Source organism: Delphinapterus leucas, chromosome 14 (assembly GCF_059928025.1).
Source record: "Delphinapterus leucas isolate spDelLeu-1000000601 "Yukka" chromosome 14, BTC_Dleu_Yukka2, whole genome shotgun sequence".
NCBI classification, from domain to species: domain Eukaryota; kingdom Metazoa; phylum Chordata; class Mammalia; order Artiodactyla; family Monodontidae; genus Delphinapterus; species Delphinapterus leucas.
In genome coordinates, this window is record NC_143142.1 from 30924178 (window position 1) to 30943538 (window position 19361).

At 39.8% G+C, this 19361-nt stretch overlaps 1 protein-coding gene across 1 annotated transcript in view; it reads right to left on the reverse strand.

Moving 5' to 3' along the window:
• Positions 1-19361, reverse strand: part of PTPRM (protein tyrosine phosphatase receptor type M) — a 750850-nt gene that overhangs the window by 260992 nt on the left and 470497 nt on the right. The window contains exons 12-13 of the mRNA XM_089894939.1: positions 7273-7546; positions 6223-6259 (exon numbers count right to left, since the gene is read on the reverse strand). Coding sequence (XP_089751065.1) covers positions 6223-6259; positions 7273-7546 — 311 coding nt within the window. The remainder of the gene's footprint in view (positions 1-6222; positions 6260-7272; positions 7547-19361) is intronic.

Below are 19361 nucleotides of genomic sequence, written 5' to 3' on the forward strand. Positions count from 1 at the left end.
ATACTCTTGCTCAACCAACATTCCTGTGCAGTTTTCCATTACTTACAGGAAAATGTGACCTACTCTACATCTGAGCAAAGTTACATTGTTTCTATAAAAATAGAACATCTATCCCATACTGAAATTGGTAAACAATATGAACAAAAAGATATTTGGAAAGAGCTATGTCAGGCAGCCCTGTATTCACAGCTCAAAAAGAAGACAAGTTACAAACTGAGGCTCAAAACTCAAATGGAGAAGTCCACAACAGGGATCAGGAAGGATTTCTATCTGATCTCTGTGTTCTGCCTTGTAAAGTGTTCCTTTGTGACAATTATTCTCGGTTACAAGGAAAAAACTTGATTTTGTTACAAATTACTGTAAAATAGGGGTCAGCTGGCCCACTGCCTGCTTTTGCAAATAAAGTTTTATTGGCAGAGTCATGTTCATTGTTCACCCATGATGACGGCGGCCCTTCCACAGCAAAGGCAGGGCTGAGGGGCTCTGATGGAGACAGTGTGGGTCGGGAAGCCTAAGATATTTATCACCTGCCCTTTACAGAACAACCTGCTGCACTATGTCTTAAAATATCAAAAGAATGCATTATGAAAGAGAATATCGCTGAATTCCTAGGCTTTAAAGATGGCGTCTGGTGCTGATAAGCTTAGGGTCTCCTTTAGGTACAAAGGTGCGCGCGGGAGAGTAAACATCACACCTGGTGTATCGGCTCCTAACCTGCCATTTCAGTTAAAGGTGGTGGTATCTTCTGGAATTTGAAGACCCAGTATTTACCAAACTGGGTTTTATATGACTCTAGGGCTCCTTGAAAAATGAGTTTGGATCAAATAAATTTAGAAACTCTAGGGCTGAACAAAGTTAAACAGGTTTCCTTTCCTTGGGAACTTCTCGGGGGCCTTAATGCACTCATGATATACATTATGGAGACTTTCAGGTCGAGAAAAGGAAATATTTTCTCTACAAAATGCAGAGCGACAAACGTGTATCATATTTACGTTTCTATTTCTAAACCCATAGCTAAACGATAGCAGATTAGCATATATGAGCGGCCTTACTATATAATTTGCTTGTGTGTTGAATATGAGTAATTAAAAGGAATCTTAATTAGCTTTACATCTCGACATTCTTTTCAGTTCTTTTTATCAGTGTACTTTCATTTTGTACCACTGTGGCCTAGAAAGGATGGCGTTTCTTTGAACAAAACAATGAACAGAAAAACAGTGTAGAGAAACTTCTCAAAGAGCCTAGTGATTAAAAAAAGAAACATTCACATTTCTGAATATAGTTAGAAATTGTATCAGAACAACAGAAATCCTTCAAAGTTTCCTGAAGGTCTCCCAGCAAAGCACATTGCCATACAAATGTAAGTTAAATAAAAGACTACGCTTAAAAGCAGTGGAGCATTTTTGCACAGAAAATTCACCTTAAAATATGACATTAGAATAATGGTTTTGTTTTCTTTTTCTTTAAGGTTTATATCTGACTACTATAATACTCTTGAAAATAATTTAGCATATGGTTTTCATGCAGTCTTTGTCTTGATTTCTAGCTATACTGCTGTTAGTCAAATCACAGCAAGGAGAGGAATAAGTTAATACATATGACATGCCCCCCCCATACACTAAAAACAAAGAAACAAACAAAAACCTCAAAACTTTTATGAACTCAAAATCCTCAAAATTTAAAAAGTGATATATTTATGTATCTATGTCTGGAAGTTTTAAAGATTACACTATGCCTAACATAATAGGCACTTAAATTTTTTTTATCCTCTTAAATTTGTTGAGGCTTGTTTTGTGCCCTTGTATGTGGTCAATCCTAGAGAATGTTCCATGTGCACTTGAAAAGAATGTGTATTCTGGGTTTTTTTGGATGAAATGTCCTGAAAATATCAATTAACTCTAACTGTTCTATTGTATCATTTAGGATCTCTGTTGCCTTACTGATTTTCTGTCCAGAAGATCTGTCCATTGATGTGAGTGGGGTGTTAAAGTCTCCTACTATTATGTATTCCCACCAATTTCTCCATTTATGTCTGTTAGTATTTGTTTTATGTATTTCGGTGCTGCTATACTGGGTACATGTATGTTGACAAGTGTAATATCCTCTTCTTGTACTGATCCTTTTATCATTATGTAGTGTCCTTCTTTATCTTTCTTTATGTCCTTTGTTTTAGAGCCTGTTTTGTCTGATATGAGTATTGTGACCCCTGGTTTATTGTCATTTCCATTTGCATGAAATATCTTTTTCCATCCCCTCACTTTTGATCTACGTGTGTCCTCAAATATTTTTTTTTAATAAATGTATAACAAGAAAGCTCCCAAATGGCTATACTGTCAAGGAGAAACATAGCTGGCATCATGTCATGGAAAAAGTTATTTTATGGGAGATTAATGCAAAGTATACAGTTTAAACTAATTATTATATCAATTAGAATGACTATACCTCATTTAATACAAGAAATGTAATTTACTAACAAGACAGATTTTTACTTTTAAGTGAAAGTAAAAGTTTCCTGTCAGTTTAGAATTGATCATCAACAAATTCTTTAGAATTGATCACTAACAAATTCTTCCAAAACTAGCAGAAAAGAGTTTCCACCCTACTAGTTACCATAGGCAGCCATAAGGTATGTGAAAGTTAAGGAAAACATATACAAGCATTGCTAACACATAGCTGGATCAAGTGGTGTTAAACAGAATTCAACTATAAAAATGTGAATGTGATTAAAAATCAAAATAAAAATTAGGAGAATCTAAAAATAGCTAAAAGCCATTCTATGTACTCCACCATAAAGATTAAAAAGAATCCTGTTGGGAGGGTAACCCCAAAACATCAAGTATATTGTCATCGTATGCTGTCTTTCTTTTTTTATTTTTACAATTTAATTTATTTAGTTAATTTTTATAAATTTATTTATTTTATTTTTGGCTGCATTGGGTTTTCATTGCTGCGTGCGGGCTTTCTCTAGTTGCGGCGAGTGGGGGCTGCTCTTTGTTGCAGTGCATGGGCTTCTCATTGCAGTGGCTTCTCTTGTTGCAGAGCACGGGCTCTAGGCACACGGGCTTTGGTAGTTGTGGCTTGCAGGCTCAGTAGTTGTGGCTCACGGGCCCTAGAGCGCAGGCTCAGTAGCTGTGGCACACGGGCTTAGTTGCTCCGTGGCATGTGGGATCTTCCCAGACCAGGGCTCGAACCTGTGTCCCGTGCATTGGCAGGCGGATTCTTAACTACCGCGCCACCAGGGAAGTCCTGTATGGTGTCTTTTTAACTCAAGAGATAGAAGAGTCTGGGGTGAGTTTGCCTATAGCTAACCACATATACTTATGATGAATCTAGGTATATAAATTAAAGGAGGATATATAAAAATACAGGCAATTCCCCAACATATGGAGATATGTAATGACGCACCTTAGGTATTTTCTGGTGTCCAATTTTTTATGAGGCTTTACATTTGAGATGATTAGAATCAAAATGTACCCTTGGAATACGATTAAAATAATCACTACATTAAATTTATAACTAGCATGAAATATATCTTTAAGAGACATATCCGTGTTTGAAATTACAAATTAGTTCCTTGCGGAAAAAAATCCACCTCCATACATTCTCTATAAAGATACTTGTCAACAATTGTTTCATGTGAACACTGAAATCTTTGTAAATTCAAAATGCTGCTCAGGAAAGTGGTTTAGTGTCTGAAAATTCAATTAAGCCACTATATTGTCAGCGCTAAGTGGCAAAAACAGTCAAGATGCTTGAACTCTTTTAAATTTCAAACATCTTTATGATATGGTACCAGTAACACTGTCAGACCTGCCAATTTCTCTGTTTTGATGAAGTCATCAAGATGGAATGGCTTCCTTCATTGCAAAATCAATTTTAGTATGAATAAGCAAAAAATTATCTGATTATAAAGGTGATGAAACATTATACAGTGCTGTAAAGGAAGGTTGCTGAACCTGTACGTATAGAAATTCATGAAATAAAATGGTACCAAACAGTGTAGTTTTCACCCAGCAGGAGACTATCTCCTGAGGTTCCCTCCTGTGCTGTGATTTTATGAATAGGAATGACAAAGTGAGGCAATCAAAATTAAAATTTGTTTCCCTCTTCCCCCCGAAAAGGTTATTTGGTTGGATAGAGTTTGTTGCTGTGTAAATGTTTGCAAATGACTCAGAAAATATGAGCAGAGAAATATTTAGTCAATCAGGTCATCTGATTGCCTAATCATCCTTTGGCGAATTGAAAAACAAATTACAATATTGATTAAATCTAGCTGATGATACAAGAAAACGATCCAAATCACCATCTAATTCAATCTATTGTGAAAACAGCAAACATCACATTTCCATATTTACTAGTGTTGTTTATATAATTATTTAACTCTGCACATGAACGGGATGGCAGATATTCTGTTCTTTCCAGAGTCAACTGGGTGGTGACTCAGTTCTAATAAAAAGGAGGACAGATACTCATATGCTGCAGAACTACGATTGGCCAGAGGTTCTGCTGGGTGAAAAGCCATGAGATACAGGGAAACACTGGTGTAGGAGGCCAAATGCTTGGGATCAAGCCTTGACACACAGATTATTAGCTGAGTGCCCTTGGCAAGTCAATTCATCTCCCCAAATAATGCATTTTCTTTGTCTCAAAAATAAAAATAGCAATACATGTCTCCTTTCTCACAGTAACTTAGAAGAAATAAATGAGAACATACATATGAAAGTAATTTTAACTTTCAGCTGTGATGTGAAACGCAAGGCATTATGAATCAGGCACTCTGGAACTGGGTTTTCTGTTGAGACCTCAAGGGTCAGCAGAATTCAATAAAGCAATCCGAGCATGGGCCTTGATCGGAGGCCTGAGAACGTCGATACCTCATTCAAAGGCCTTATAATACTGTGATAATTAATAGTCAACAGCGAATTACAGTTTAGAAAACACATCAATATCTGTAATCTCATTTTTTTATTAATTTATCCCTACGAATAAAGGCTCTTAATCAGGTACAATATGATATAAAGAATTGAGTGTTTTAAAATCACTATAAGGAGATTCTTGGAAATAGAGCTATGAGCCCATGAGGACAAACAAAATACAAATGAGGTGAGCACCTCCCACAAGGCCTGGCACGTAACATGAAACCAAGAAGTGTTTGTCAAGTTAATGGAATAAAAAGGTCATGTTTCTTCAAGAAATACGAATTCAATGAGAATTTTGAAAATGCTGATGGGCACCCATGATATATTCAAACTAAGCTGCCTGAGCGTTAAACAGCAAAAACAAGATACGTTCATCCAACAGAACTTGTCAAGTGACCCCCTATGAGCTGACAAAACCTGGTGCCTTCTGCCTTCTTGCCGTCCTTCCCAAATTCAATCTCCCAGCACTTCTCCCTGTCCTCATGGTTCCTCTACTGATCTGAAAGAGTGCATTTAACTGCAAGTGTTAACGTATACTGCCTCGTTTTCCCGCAGCATCGGATGTTTCTCGCGGCATCTTCTCAAATACTTCCACATGGGATGGTAAAAGCACACTGCGAGGTTGACGAGATGATGTTACAGTACATGTACACACACACGCGCACACACACGCGCACACACACACGCGCACACGCGCGCACACACACCTGCACTCTTCTTTAGGAGGCCCTGTGTGGTGAGCTCATGCTGGTTCATCCTAATCTACCTTTCGGCCTCCATCCCATTTTCTCAGGATTGTAACCAGGCCTGGGAAACACAAGGTCCACAATAACATCACCTGGTTCCTGGGTTCAAAGAGACACACATCCCCAGTGAAAAAAGCCCACGCAGACTCTACAGACCTATTATAACTAGATAATTGCTTTAAAACAGCAGCAGGTATTTTACTATTATGCATCTGAACATTCGTTAGACACAGTATTACTATGCAGGGTACTGTGGTTTATACCACAGTATAAACGAGATCATATAAAAATATTCTATTTTAACAGAAATAATTCTATTTTAATAGAAGTTTTAAAAAGATAACCATTGAAAACTGCTTTGAAACACAGCAATGTGACTTCTCATTTAAAAGAAATACCTGTGTGAAACACAGTCAAATTTAACTGGCCTACAATCCTAGCACACACCTAGAAGCACACACTGATTTCAATGACATGAACATTTCAAGAAGTTCTGAAACGCCATCTAAACTCGTAAAGGACAGAAGACAGCAGAGCTTCGCACAATTTCAACCTACCTTTTGTGGCCACTTGGACACAGTCTATTTTGGTTTCCTGTGTTAAATAAAGAGGGGGAAAAAAATCACTATTCATGTTTTATGTGAAACAAATAAAATCTCTGCAGTTCTCTTTAAATACGGATAAGGGAGGTTCTCATTGTTCCAAGTGTGGCATTAACCACACAGTGATTAGCACTTGGACTGCGCTCTGATACATTTTCCAGCTCCAGTGCTGGCGGTGGTGCTGATGGACACCCTGGGAGCAGATGGCGAGCCTGGAGTTACACACAGAACGCCTCTGCCAGGTGGCCCCCCTGGCTTCCTCCTCCGGACCCTCACTGGCTCCCTGTGCAGACACTCGTGGGCAAAACCCGTGCCCCTGATTTCCCCCGCTTCTCACTGGCCAAAGGCAGTGATGGTACCGAGACCCACGCTGTGAAGGAGGAAACCACTGTCATATCTGGAAAATTCGCCCTTCCTTCTAAGGAGACTTTCCTATCTCATCAGAGCTCTGGGTTGGTCTGAACAGGAAAGGGAAAAAAATTCAAAAACAACTTGATAGTTTTTATTTTGTTTCTATCTCATCTTTCCAAAGCTGTTTTCTCTTAGAAAAAAAAGAAAGATAACTAATTTAGTCCCAGCTATAGGCAGCATAAACTCTTGTGGAACCAAAGAAATGGTACAGAATATGCTGAAAAGACAGATGTTGTGAATCTCACAAAATTGTAAATGAGCGGAATGTACGTGTTAGAGCTGTACTATTTCCCTGTGAAATAGTAGGCTAAGCAGAATTAGTAGCCAACTTTTGGTAACAAGTAAAAACTGAAAATAAAAACCATCATGTTGACAATATCTTCTTCCTACCCAAACAAATATGAATATATGCATTTCTTCCCATGAATTTCTCCAGGTGAAAATAATTTTAAAAAGAGCAAATAAAACACATTTATTCCAAGTAAAAGCACACAAAAGCATGACTTTCCTTCTTACTGCTACCTTATCTGATCTGACTGTGTTCGCACTGATAACACTGAATGGCCTAAGTAAACAGCCATTTATAAAACTTACCCCGTTGGCTCTGCTAGCAGCTTGGAAATAAATTCTGTAGCTTTTATGGGGAAGGAGAGGGGTGTTCCAGTATCCACTGTATGTCTTATTATCACCAATAGTAAAAGGCTGAGCCGATTGGAGGCTGTTGGCTGGGAATTCAGCAGCGAAGTAGTACTGGGAGTTCAGTAGAGAAGCATTCTGGAAGTGGATGGGCACCGGGTAGCATTTTAAGATTTCTGTTGTCTTTTTAGCTCTTCGAGGACGCTCTTCCTCGACAACTATTTGGTAGACACTAGAAAAAAGAGAGTATTATCAGTGATAGTTTCGGATAACAGAGTTGATTCCCATGGTCTTCAACTGTGGAGACCCACAGGAGACCCCAAATAAAGAACACACTGGAGAGAGCCAATAATAAGTGCTTAGTGCCTAATGGACACGGATTCAACACTTGCTCTATGACAGAGAGGGAAAGTGCTTAATGCCTTTGCACAGAACTCTCTCACCCCCAAATAAGACAACTTCTGGAGGGAAAGAAAATTTACCATAGTTAAAACGTTTTTATATAACAATCTCTGCTGTTTATGTGAGCAGGAGACCAAGGTAACATTCTTCTTACATGTAACTGAAGATGAATTTGTAGAAAATGAACTCAGTTTACCTAGTCAATGAACCAATCAATATTAACCGTAAGTTTATTAAAAAAGGCAATGTAATATTTTCTTCGGTGACATCTGTATGATTGTGTGTGAAGTTTTATCAAGTTCCAAGATACAATGTGTGATGATTCGGGTTAACCAAGGTGTAACTTCCCATATTTTCTTCTATTCCTTTGTTTTCACCATATTTGGTCAGTGGAAAGTGAGGACATCAGAAAAGCAGAGAAAAGGCACTGGAATTTCAAAAGCCAACACCCTGGGGTTACAAGTGGTTTCTAAGAGTAAATCATGAACAGGGCTACTTGAATTCTATATAAAGATAAGATGGGAATGAGTATCCTCAGAAGATGCCAGTGAGACAGATGTCCCCGCCAAGGAGTGGATCTCCTGGTCCCTACTCACCTTTCCCTCCCCACCCCCCCTCCAATATCTGTGAATTTCGAATTAACCTTAGGAGAAGAGGAGAAACTTTGAAGGGATGGAATTCTTTATTGAGCTACATACATTTACTAGAATGATGAACTGTTGTGCAGTTTGGTTGGGGAAAAGAAAAGTTTCTAATACTGAGAAAAAACAAACCTCGACAACAGCTTTCAAAAACTGAATCCAGACTAGATTGCAAGTCCTTCTGACAAGGAGATATATCTTTTTCTTACCTTGTCAGAAAAGCACCCTGACTCCCCGAGCAACGCTGTAACCCTGGGGCTGCTCAGCACAGCCGCTCATTAAAGCCGGGGAAACAGAATAGAAGGGAGGTGCCTACCAAGGCCAAGAGCTGGGGTCGGCCCAGAGAGGTCCCTCCCTGTGCTCCTGTCCGTGTGAACTCTGAATCTGCACCCAGTGAATCTCCTGTTTCTGGAAGTACAACCACTTAGCACATTCTATTTCAGTCATGCAACGCAGCTGCCGTTCGGTTTGTAATTCTGTCCAAAGAAAAACTGGCGGTTGTACAACATCAGAATGACTGCTCAGTAGGCAGGGAGTCCAGCAGGCTTACAGTGTAAATAATGATAAAGGGACTTCTGAGCAGGGATGTAAACTTAAAGAAAAGAAGAGAAATATGACTCTTACTTCCTAACATCAAGACTTTCTATTGGTCCCCTAAGATGCTCCACCAAATCTTGCCGAGTTCTCACTGCAGGGTGTATCCAACATGGAAGGAAGAATTTAGGAAGGACCTTCCTTTGGGGGTGGGGGGAACAAGGAACACAGGCAAAGACAGAGGGGGCTTTGATTTCACTCCCGCTTCTCCCTGACCTCTTACATCTACAGTCAGATGTGGCGATTCCACTATATCTGCAAGTTCTTTGGCATTTCTCCCACCAAGTATGGCGTTGGCTAACCTTGAAGATTGCATGCAACCAACAGAATGTAACAGAGGGACAATGTGTAACACTCAAGGCTTCCGTTAGAGAAGTGCAAACATCATTAAGAAAGTGTGACTGTTTTCCTGCAACGCCTTCTGTAAGGGTAGCAGACACTGGCGTGTGCATCCCCCTAGACTCTACTCCTAATTCTGCTAAAACTGGGGTTTTAAATTAACATCTTTGGTTCTTATTTTTCTCCTATGAAATGAGAGAATTAGATGGGTCTCCAAGGTACATTTTATATTTTTTTTTATTCAGAATTTTTATTCAGCATACAAGAACTACTCTCACAAGATGGATAAATCAAAGAATAATTAATTGCTTTGCAAAGAGATTCTCCATTAAGTAATTTTTAACACTGGCTTTCTTCTATCAGCAAGCTTTTCCAATTTACTTCCTATAGGACATGATTTTCAAAATTCCACTTTAAAAACAACTTCCGGAAAGCCTAGTATACTAGACAAAGTAGAAATATGAAGATTTATGCGAAGAAAAAAATTTGCAGAAGTTATTCCATACAGGAAGTGCTAGGCCAGGAGCCCTGCACATGTAGGTTTTGTTTTCTGGTTTTACTTGTGAGAAAACTGAGGTTCAGAGGTGAGGTGCCCATTCTATCTGGGGCATAGTTAATTAAACAGTAGATGTGGTCTCCTGACCACCCGACAATACAGTTAGTCACTGCTGTATCTCACGAGACAGAATGAAGTGGGCCACGAAGTACATATTTTTGAAAGCGTAACGTAATCCAGAAGTAATTTTTACTTTATATACCTTATATGTAGTAGGAGGGAGGAAATATGCTGATATTCACTAATATGCTTCGCTTTACTAAAACTTAATACTAAGTTTCTTTTGTATTCATTTCCTGAATACCCAAGAGGTAAGAGAGAAGGGAATTACCAAGAAAAAGGTTTTGCGATAAGATAATGCAGGTTAGATTGCAAGTTTATCCTGTACAACCTGCAAATAAGGAGAAATGGAGAGAATCGGAAGCTGCAACTCTGCTTCCTCTCTCCCCTCATCTCCATCCTCACTTTCCATCCATCTTTCCCCAGCTTTCCTCATTTATTAAGTCAACGCATACTTTCTGAGCCCCTAGTATGTGGCAGGCACTGGCCTGATTTAACTTGAACAATATGATATTTGACACCCCCTGGAGAAAGACAATTGTTTTGTAATTTTAATGCCATCTAAGTGAATACGGCTGAAAAAAATTAATTTTTCCAAGTAGCAAGTTGATGAGGATCAGATGAAAATTCAAGAATTAAATGATTATTTAGTGGGCCTCCATTTCAGCCAGTTGGTACGTTATGCCATGCACTCTACTCCAGACGTATTACTTTTTAAATAGCTACCATCTACTCATCTTCAGATATATTAAAGGAAGAACTAAGTTGACTAGAGCAATTTCAAACCCAAAATGTCTTTTCATCCTTGCTCCACAAGACAAATTAGATTTGCAAGCATCCAGACCTCAAATCTATTTGCTCTTTAATAATTTAAGCACCGAAAGGTCAAGCAGCTCTTTTCTATTCCCCTTTATCAAAGTCCAAGTGCTAATGAAAAATGGCTGAATTCGTTCTGCTGCCCAGTGGCCACACACTGCTGCCTCCTGGATGGAAATAAACACACTACTGGCATCCAGGTCAGCGGTGCCTGGACAGAACTTGGTGACTGATGCGTTTTTCATTTGTACAAATAACATCATCCCACTGATGATTTTCACAAGATCTTTCCAACCACAAGTGTCATCTCAAAAGTACATTTGAAAATCTCACTGTTTGAACGTTTTTCCTAAAAGGATGATTGAAAAAAGCAAATTCTCACAGATGGAAAACCAAGCAGAGGTTTCTAGCTTAGTGAGCTGAGTTAAAATCCTTTTATCCTTTTAATGTGTTACTGACGGCCTCTTTGTTTATCAAAGTCTCACCATTCCTAGCCTTCCTCCACCACTGTTCTGGAATTTAAAATCACATAAAACTTTCCTAAGGCATTTGCAATGTGAGGGCACAATCCATTGTGAAGATGAATCTGCCAAAAATGTGACATCACTGTATCCGAACTTTCTTACAGAATGAAATTTAATTTAAAGTTTAACTGATGCTAGGCTTTTCTACAACAAAACTCTGAGGCTTTTAGAAGGAGAATAAGAAATCTGCATTTATATAGACTAGCCCATGAAGTATAACCTAGAAAAGAACATCTGAACATCTTTCATGTAGTTTGTTAAACTTGAAAGTTCAAATGTGACAAAATGGTTTTGGTCTTTTCTAACTTTGAAGATGTTAGGGGAAGCCTGCTGCAGACTTGAAACTGACTTCAAGATGTGTGTCCTAATTCATTTCCGGATTAAGCCCTTAGTCATAAGTCCATTTTCCTACCCACTTATTCTGTTTCTTATCAGCATAAAATATTGAAGGATTATCCAACCAGATAGCAGGATGGTGGGGGGTGAGGAGGAGAAAAGTACTGATCCGTTTCATTGCTGCTTTTGCCAATCCTTTAAAGTTGTCATTTCTCATCATTTCAAGGACTTAGAATATTTTTCATTTCATGGCACTATTAGTGACTTTCAGCTTGATCTGCAATTTTTGGTAAAAACCACCTATTCTCTCTCTAGAAAAAAAGAATGAAGTCTAGTATTAATATCTTCCTGAAGATTAACTCTTTGCGGGGGGGTGAGGGAAAATGAAAGTATAAATTATATTCAAGGCAGGTAAAATAAATGTGTAATTCAGGTTTATTTATGCAATAACGCAGAATGCATTTTCTTCCTGTTCTTTTTCAGTCACATCCTTTCCCTAAACCTGTCAGCATTTACTGAAATGACACCCTGAAGATCCCAATGACCTGGTACAACTGAACTACATTTTAAAAGTATTGTCACCAGTTTAAAATGAGGAAAAAGAAAGGTCAGTTCAATAAGTTCAATGTGTTTGTCATCATGACTAGGATCCACATAACACTGGTGCTGAGAGCAGCTGACAGAGCCTGTCCTGCTCATTGACTCACAAATGAGGTCTGATCACTAGTTTTCCACAAACAATGGACCCTGGGTAACACACTGCACAGCATAAACTGATCCGTGGGGTCGAATATTCTATGTTGCCCACTTTAGTTTCTCTTTGTCCTGCTCTCTTCTGGATAGGATCGGCCATCTATTGCTGTGGCATATTTTCAGGGTACCACAAATAAAACTGATGCTCTCTCGGCCATAATTCATCATCAGGAGCTCGCCTGGCACCCCTAAGTTACTTCTGTTCTGCATGTGTGTGCACGTGTGTGTGTGTGTATGTGTAAGCACGCCTGAGCACGTGCTCCCACACCCTGCTGCTCTGCTAGTTAGTGAAAAAATCTGATATAATAAAATATTAATTATAGCTGAAAGGCTGGGCGAGAAATATGAACTCAATTACAGCTCCATATTGTGAACAAAGGGCAGGAAGGAAAAATCCTTTAGTTATGGAGGTTTGGGATAATAAAAGGACAACTAGAACATTAGACTTGGGCCGAGAAGCTGTGTAAAAGGCCACATGTTATTAATCTTCACGACAGGCGCCAAATTTCAAGTAAATTAGTCCAAGATGGAACATCTTTCAGAGTGACTTCTCCTCCTTTTAACAAGTGAAGACGTTTTCCTTTGCACATTTCATTTCAGTTACGTTTGTCATAATTTAATCATCACAATTTCATAACAAATGCATGACTATAAAAATTATAACTCAAGGTCTGCTACTATTTTTAAAGCTTGTTTTTCTTAAATAGCTCTAGGGATTTGAATAAAACTAGAAAAATCAAATACTATCAAAGCCATACTAAATATCATTATTATACTCAAGTCAGGATCTTTCAGTCCCTAAAGGTAGCAGTAGTGCAGGCCAGGTGAGCCAGCATACAAATGCCACTGTCCCGAAGGGGGTGCCGCTGAGAGCACAGTGAACTGGCATCCCCATGCCCAGGTGACTGGGTCCAGCACTGCCACCAAATCATCCCCTGACCACTAAGGTCCTTTCCAGCTCTGGTATTTTTACAATCCCTGGTACAAGATCAGGCAAGTTGTGACGTCAACAAGTGAGAAGAAAACTATTTTATTCATATTTCCTTATTTTCTACGATATTTATCACATATCAAGCCTTGTGCCAGGCACAAGGGAAGAAGAAAAAGAGGAATGAAGTCCACACTGTCCCCGTTCTCGGGGTGTTAGAAACAGGTCCCTCCAACAAAGAACTGGGACAAGATGCTGACAGAGGTTTGTACAGAGTGAAAGAGGGTACAGAGGGGGAGTGTCAGTGTCTACAGTGGACTTGAGGACACAGGGGCGTGGAGGGGGAAGCTGGGGCAAAGTGAGAGTAGCATCGACATATACACACTACCGAATGTAAAATAAATAGCTAGTGGGAAGCAGCCGCATAGCACAGGGAGATCAGCTCGGTGCTTTGCGATGACCTAGAGGGGTGGGGTAGGGAGGATGGGAGGGAGGCTGAAGAGGGAGGGGATATGGGGACTGTGTATGCATATGGCTGATTCACTTTGGTGTACAACAGAAACTAGCACGGTATTGTGAAGCAATTATACTCCAAAAAAGATCTATTGGAAAAAAACAAATCTCTTGTGGCATCAGCTTCCCCGAGAACATCTGGCCTGGACCTAGTGCCCAAACGCTCCTACTGCCGGTGACGCCTGAAGACTGTCCTGTGCCACCTACAGCCATCAACTTTCCCCCCAAATTAGAGATAAAGCAATGACAGCAAACAAAAAGCTCATGTCTTTGGATTCCCAATGCAATCTCCATTCACTACGACCACCTGTGCCAACAAAGACCCACCCAAGTCTCAACAAGTCTCCCATCAGACTCCCGAGGGGCACGAGGATTCTTCATCAATAGGACCAAACACTGAGGGTAATGGCCGGGCTCTGGCTCAGATGCCTGCCAGGGTCCCAGCAGGCCTGTCCCGAGAGTGCCCGAGTTTCCCGGAGAGGAATCCCAGGAGTGGCAGGGTTTTCCTCACAGTTTCCATACTGCCCAGCTCCTGGCAGAAGGACGCTGCAGGGCATGACAGCCAGGGCTGGTTGCTGACTCCCATCCCGCTGTGATGCCCAACGTGAGGAATAAGAACCAGGTAGATTGCTCTCTGGGGGAGGGCAGGGAGAGCAGCCTGCAAACACGCAGAGCCTGGGACTCTGCTCCCCTCCACCTCCCCACAGGTGCCTTCCAGGCAAACTTGGAACTCCTTTTTCTGCCTTCTCTAATCACGCCGCAGGTTACAAGAGCCATCTTCTCTCAATTTTAGTTATTTCATTTGCTCTCCATTTTAATCATTAAGGTGAAGTCAAAATATTACAGATGTGTTGGTTGTTTTGGGGGCAGTGGTGGTAGAATTTGGCAGTGGGAGCCCCTTGCACCCTTCCCAGGCCAGTGGCCCCTGGCCTGGCCTTCTGCAGAGAAGGCCCTGAGCAAGGCCTGTGCACCTGCCCTGCGGGCCCCGGAGCATCAGACTGGAGCTCTGGTCTCCTACACAGAATCCTTCGGAGGGGATTATGTTGAAGAAAAAGAAAATCTGAGACATGAGGGAAGGAAAGCGAGACAGTATATCTTCATGCACAAAAGCAAGTTTGAAATGGAGTTTGAGGGAAAGTTAAATTAAGTTTCACAGTATAACTGCTCAAATACATCTGCTCTATTATTATTATCTTCCCCTGCAATTTTTCAGGCTTCTTTTCAAGGGTTCTGGAAGAACAAACTTAGTTTCCAAAATGAATTTTCAAAGAGATGACTGACACTGTCATCCTAAAAGCAACTTTAATAAAAATGATCTTTGTTTCCTGGCAGTAAAGGAATGCAGAGTATTATTTTTTAATACAATAAAAGTCACCTAAAATCAGGTGGGGGAAGGGTGGTGGCAGTGGTAATAAGGGATTTAGTACCTTTTGTGAACACACTCTGTAGCAATTCAGCTACAATAACTCATAAAAAAACCGAGCCAATATAGTAACATAAAACTGAAGTTTTACTGTTAAATGACATTTTAGCTTTTGTGACTATGTGTACCAATGAAAAAAGGAAAAATTTTAGGTTGGAAGTCAGGTATTTAGAGATCCTTTCCTTAAACAAGTTTAGCAATGGATAGAACCTTTTCCAAAGGTTCCAGAACTGTGACAAAAGAACCTTTAGTCCCAAAGGTTTAAGATGGTCTTGCAGTTTACAATTCTTCAATAAAGAAGAGGGAACAATTAAAAAAAAAAAACTATTAATAAGCATTTCAAAAGAATTGGTATTTTCTTTCTTTATCCTCCGGAGACTATTAAACACGGTGATATGAAAAAAGAACATACATATCAAAAAAAAAGACTGATGAATTTGATTAAAACAATCCAATACATTAAAACAAAGCTGTTTAACCCAAGTCCTTCAAGTGATCAAAACTTCACTAGTAAACACTGAGCAGATTTTGATGGAGTTAGGCTTGACCAAAAAAATAAAAAGGAAGTCTTAGCTTAAAAACAAAAATGAAGAAAACCAAAACCAAAAAACCCTGCTTTAACTTCTAAGAATGAAGTATTAGAGATAAACCCCAAAGATTACAAGGATCATAATCTAAAAACAAAGGCATTATATATTTTCTTAACACTGGAAGAGACAATAAAGAAAGGATATTAATTTTCAGAAAAGCCCATGTCTGCAAAGGAAGGTGTAACCACATTGGTTCCAGAGAGATTCTGCAGGGACGATGTCTGTGGTAGGGATGGCTCCTGGGAGGGGCCTTGCAGGCCATGCACTGTTGCACAGGGAGAGCATGGCTGACTGTTAACCCCCCCAGACCTCAGTTCCTGTATCTGTACACAGAGTGCTGGCATTTGACCAGGAACTCTGCTCTGGATGATTAGAAATCACTTCATAAAGGACCAAGCATGGGACTGCCACACTATAGCTACTCAATCCAAGTAACAACAATTCTTCATTTTTTTATTAGCATGATTATTATTCCTGTCAGATCATAACTGAGGTTCAGAAGTATTATACTGGGACTTAGAAACTTTCCTATGACACAGGCATAAAAAAAGAGGCTACCAAGTTATCTACAAGGTACTGCCGTCTTTACAGACCAGAATAGAGTCAACAATAAATAAGAAAAGCTTTCCTATATTGAGCTGATAACGCCTGTGGTAGATGCTGTCCTGACTGCTCTGCTTACTGTCATTCACCTCCTAGCTGCCCTTTGAGGTAGATATTATCACTCACAACTAATTGAGGAAGAAAATGAGACAGAAAAGTATCACTTGCCCGAGATTATAGGGCAAACAAGCACTAGGATTTAAACCCAGGGTCACCAAACTTCATGCTGTGGTTGGCTGCATATTTGATGCTTCTGAACAGCTCTGCACCTTCGTTCCCAGGAAAGAGCCCTTGTTTGTAACCTCTCCAACCAGCAGTGCTTTCTCATCTCTGTGGGGCTTGGATTGGAACAGTAGGTCTTCTAAAACTGATGATTTTACAGAATGACTGCACATATTTCTTACAACGACCATAAACTTATTGTCAAAGTATGGGTTTCCTTTAGAATACAGATACTATTTTTTTAATATAAATTTATTTGTTTTTATTTATTTATTTATGGCTGCGTTGGGTCTTCGTTGCTGCACACGGGCTTTTCTCTAGTTGTGGCGAGCAGGGGCTACTCTTCGTCACAGTGTGTGGGCTTCTCACTGTGGTGGCTTCTCTTGCTGCGGAGCATGGGCTGTAAGCGCTCAGGCTTCAGTAGTTGTGGTGCATGGGCTTAGTTGCTCCGCGGCATGTGGGATCTTCCCGGACCAGTGCTCAAACCCGTGTCCCCTGCATTGGCAGGCGGATTCTTAACCACTGCGCCACCAGGGAAGTCCCCACAGATACTACTGAAGTAGTAGTCTACTTCAGTAGTAGTAGTAGTCGTCTCGGTATATTGGCATAAAAGTTAAAGGGCAGTAGTGATTAGAAGTTTTAAGCATTTTACCAAAAACGAGGAATAAAGGGAATAAAAACTGAACATCAATCTAGTCAGTGTGTTTTGTTAAGCAAATCCTGATATTATAGTTTTACCCTTTCTTAGCACTTCAGTTTACAAACAACTTTCGCCTGTATTAATCCTCATGAAGATGCTGTGAAACGGATAGATCGTGTGTTAGACCCAATTTCAGAACTAAAGAAAGACTCAGAGTTCACAGGATGCCCAAGGTCACACAGTAGTGTAAACAACACAGCCCAGGTGCAAACCCAAGGCTTCTGGTCCATGCAATTGTTCTTTTCTTTTAATTAATTACTAATTAATTTTAAGCTTTCATTACATTTTAATTGCTTTTGATGATAGTTGTTTTCAGAGAATTCTTTGTAATAATTCTCCATGGTTCCCAGTTTTTTAAAAAAAAATATAATTCTAATATACCTTTCAGGTATGTAGCATTACAATTCAACATCTGTATACACTACAGAGGGGCCACCATGACAAGTCCAGGTACCATCCATCACCCCACAGTTCATGCCCCTTCGCCCATTTCTCCCACCTCCCAACCCCCTTTCCCACCTATTGGGGGGGGTGGAAAGCAAAGGAGAAAGGAGGGTGTCAGTGGCCCTGAGAGGTGAGAAGCAGAAGTTTCAAAGGGGTCAGTATAGGCGTGCAAGATTCTAGTGACGTTCCTGATGAAATATGAACTTGTACCAATGGCTTATTTGAAGTAGTCCTTCTGAATTTCTCTTCTTATTAAAAAAAATAAGATTGATCCAAGGGTAAGGGTAGGGTATTTTTTTATGCTTCTGCACTCTATGGAAGGGTCATGGTATTTAACTTTTATTTAGAGATGAGAATATAAATTTTAAACGCTTCTTCTTCCTTATACATCCAACGAGTTAAAAGGAGGTTTGAGATCTTCGCCTTCTTATCTATAAAGGTTTCAGTGATAATTACTTCTCACAAGAAAAAGATGACGTTCAATTCAATAAACATTTATTGTACACTTAATTAGGTTTGAGGTACTGAAGGATATTCAGAAACTAAATTATGAAAATCATTTTGCATTTCCTATTACATTTACATACATTTTACATAATAATTAGCCTAGGAAAAGGCTCACTTCCAACATTAAATTCATAAATCTAATTAATACTCCTGAGTGCTGGTCAAGCTTCATTTACTATGTGTGTGGTTTTAATTGTATTTGCTGGGATGACCACTGTCTCTTTACTTCCTCTGATCCTAGGCTGTTCTAAAGGCTGCTCCTCTCCTTGGTGGACCCACACCTGCCTTCCAGCCCCTGATTGGCCACTTCCTACTTTTCCTTTGAGTTTCAGCTGAAACAGCACATCCCGATTTCCTTGTTGGGATTTCATCATTCTGTCATATGCTCTCAGTGTACTCTGGGCTTCTCTACACAGCTTGATCATGATCCTAGCACAGTGACTTGAAAATAAAGATGCTCAATAGATACTTGGTGCACAAATGAATGAATAATAGGCAAATGTCAACCCTCAAATTTCCTATAACACTTGGCAATATTATAAAGGACAAGAATTTTAACTAGAGACTAATAACTTCAGAGAGCTCTTACCAATTCTCACTGAGCAGGAAATACACTGACACTGGACAGGCAAACACTATTAGGGAAACATAGAGAAATGAAAAAAATAGGACACAGAGAACAGCTCAAAATGGATACGACGATATGGAGAAAACAAACATTGCTACCCAATCGTTCTACTATCTCACAGATTGAAGAACTGACTGTTAATTAAATTAAGGAGCTGAAAACCAAATATAGGTAACCATCACAAGCATAATGTAATAATAGACTTAATAAAATAATCTTTGATGAAATAGAAGGCACATCAGCTTCTTCCTGTGCTTTGCTGTTTTCACCATAAACAATTACACTGTACATACTTAGAAGCGCCGGTTGAGAAAATGTTCTGCTGAAGAGAATGACATAAAACAGTGTTCATTATACGGCCATGTCCGCCCTCCTCCGCTGACACCTGAGGAGAGTGGTCAGGTCCTCTCCGAGTGGCTCCTTGGCTCCCAAAGCCCACAGCTCTCGGCAGCTCCCTGGGCGGGCTTT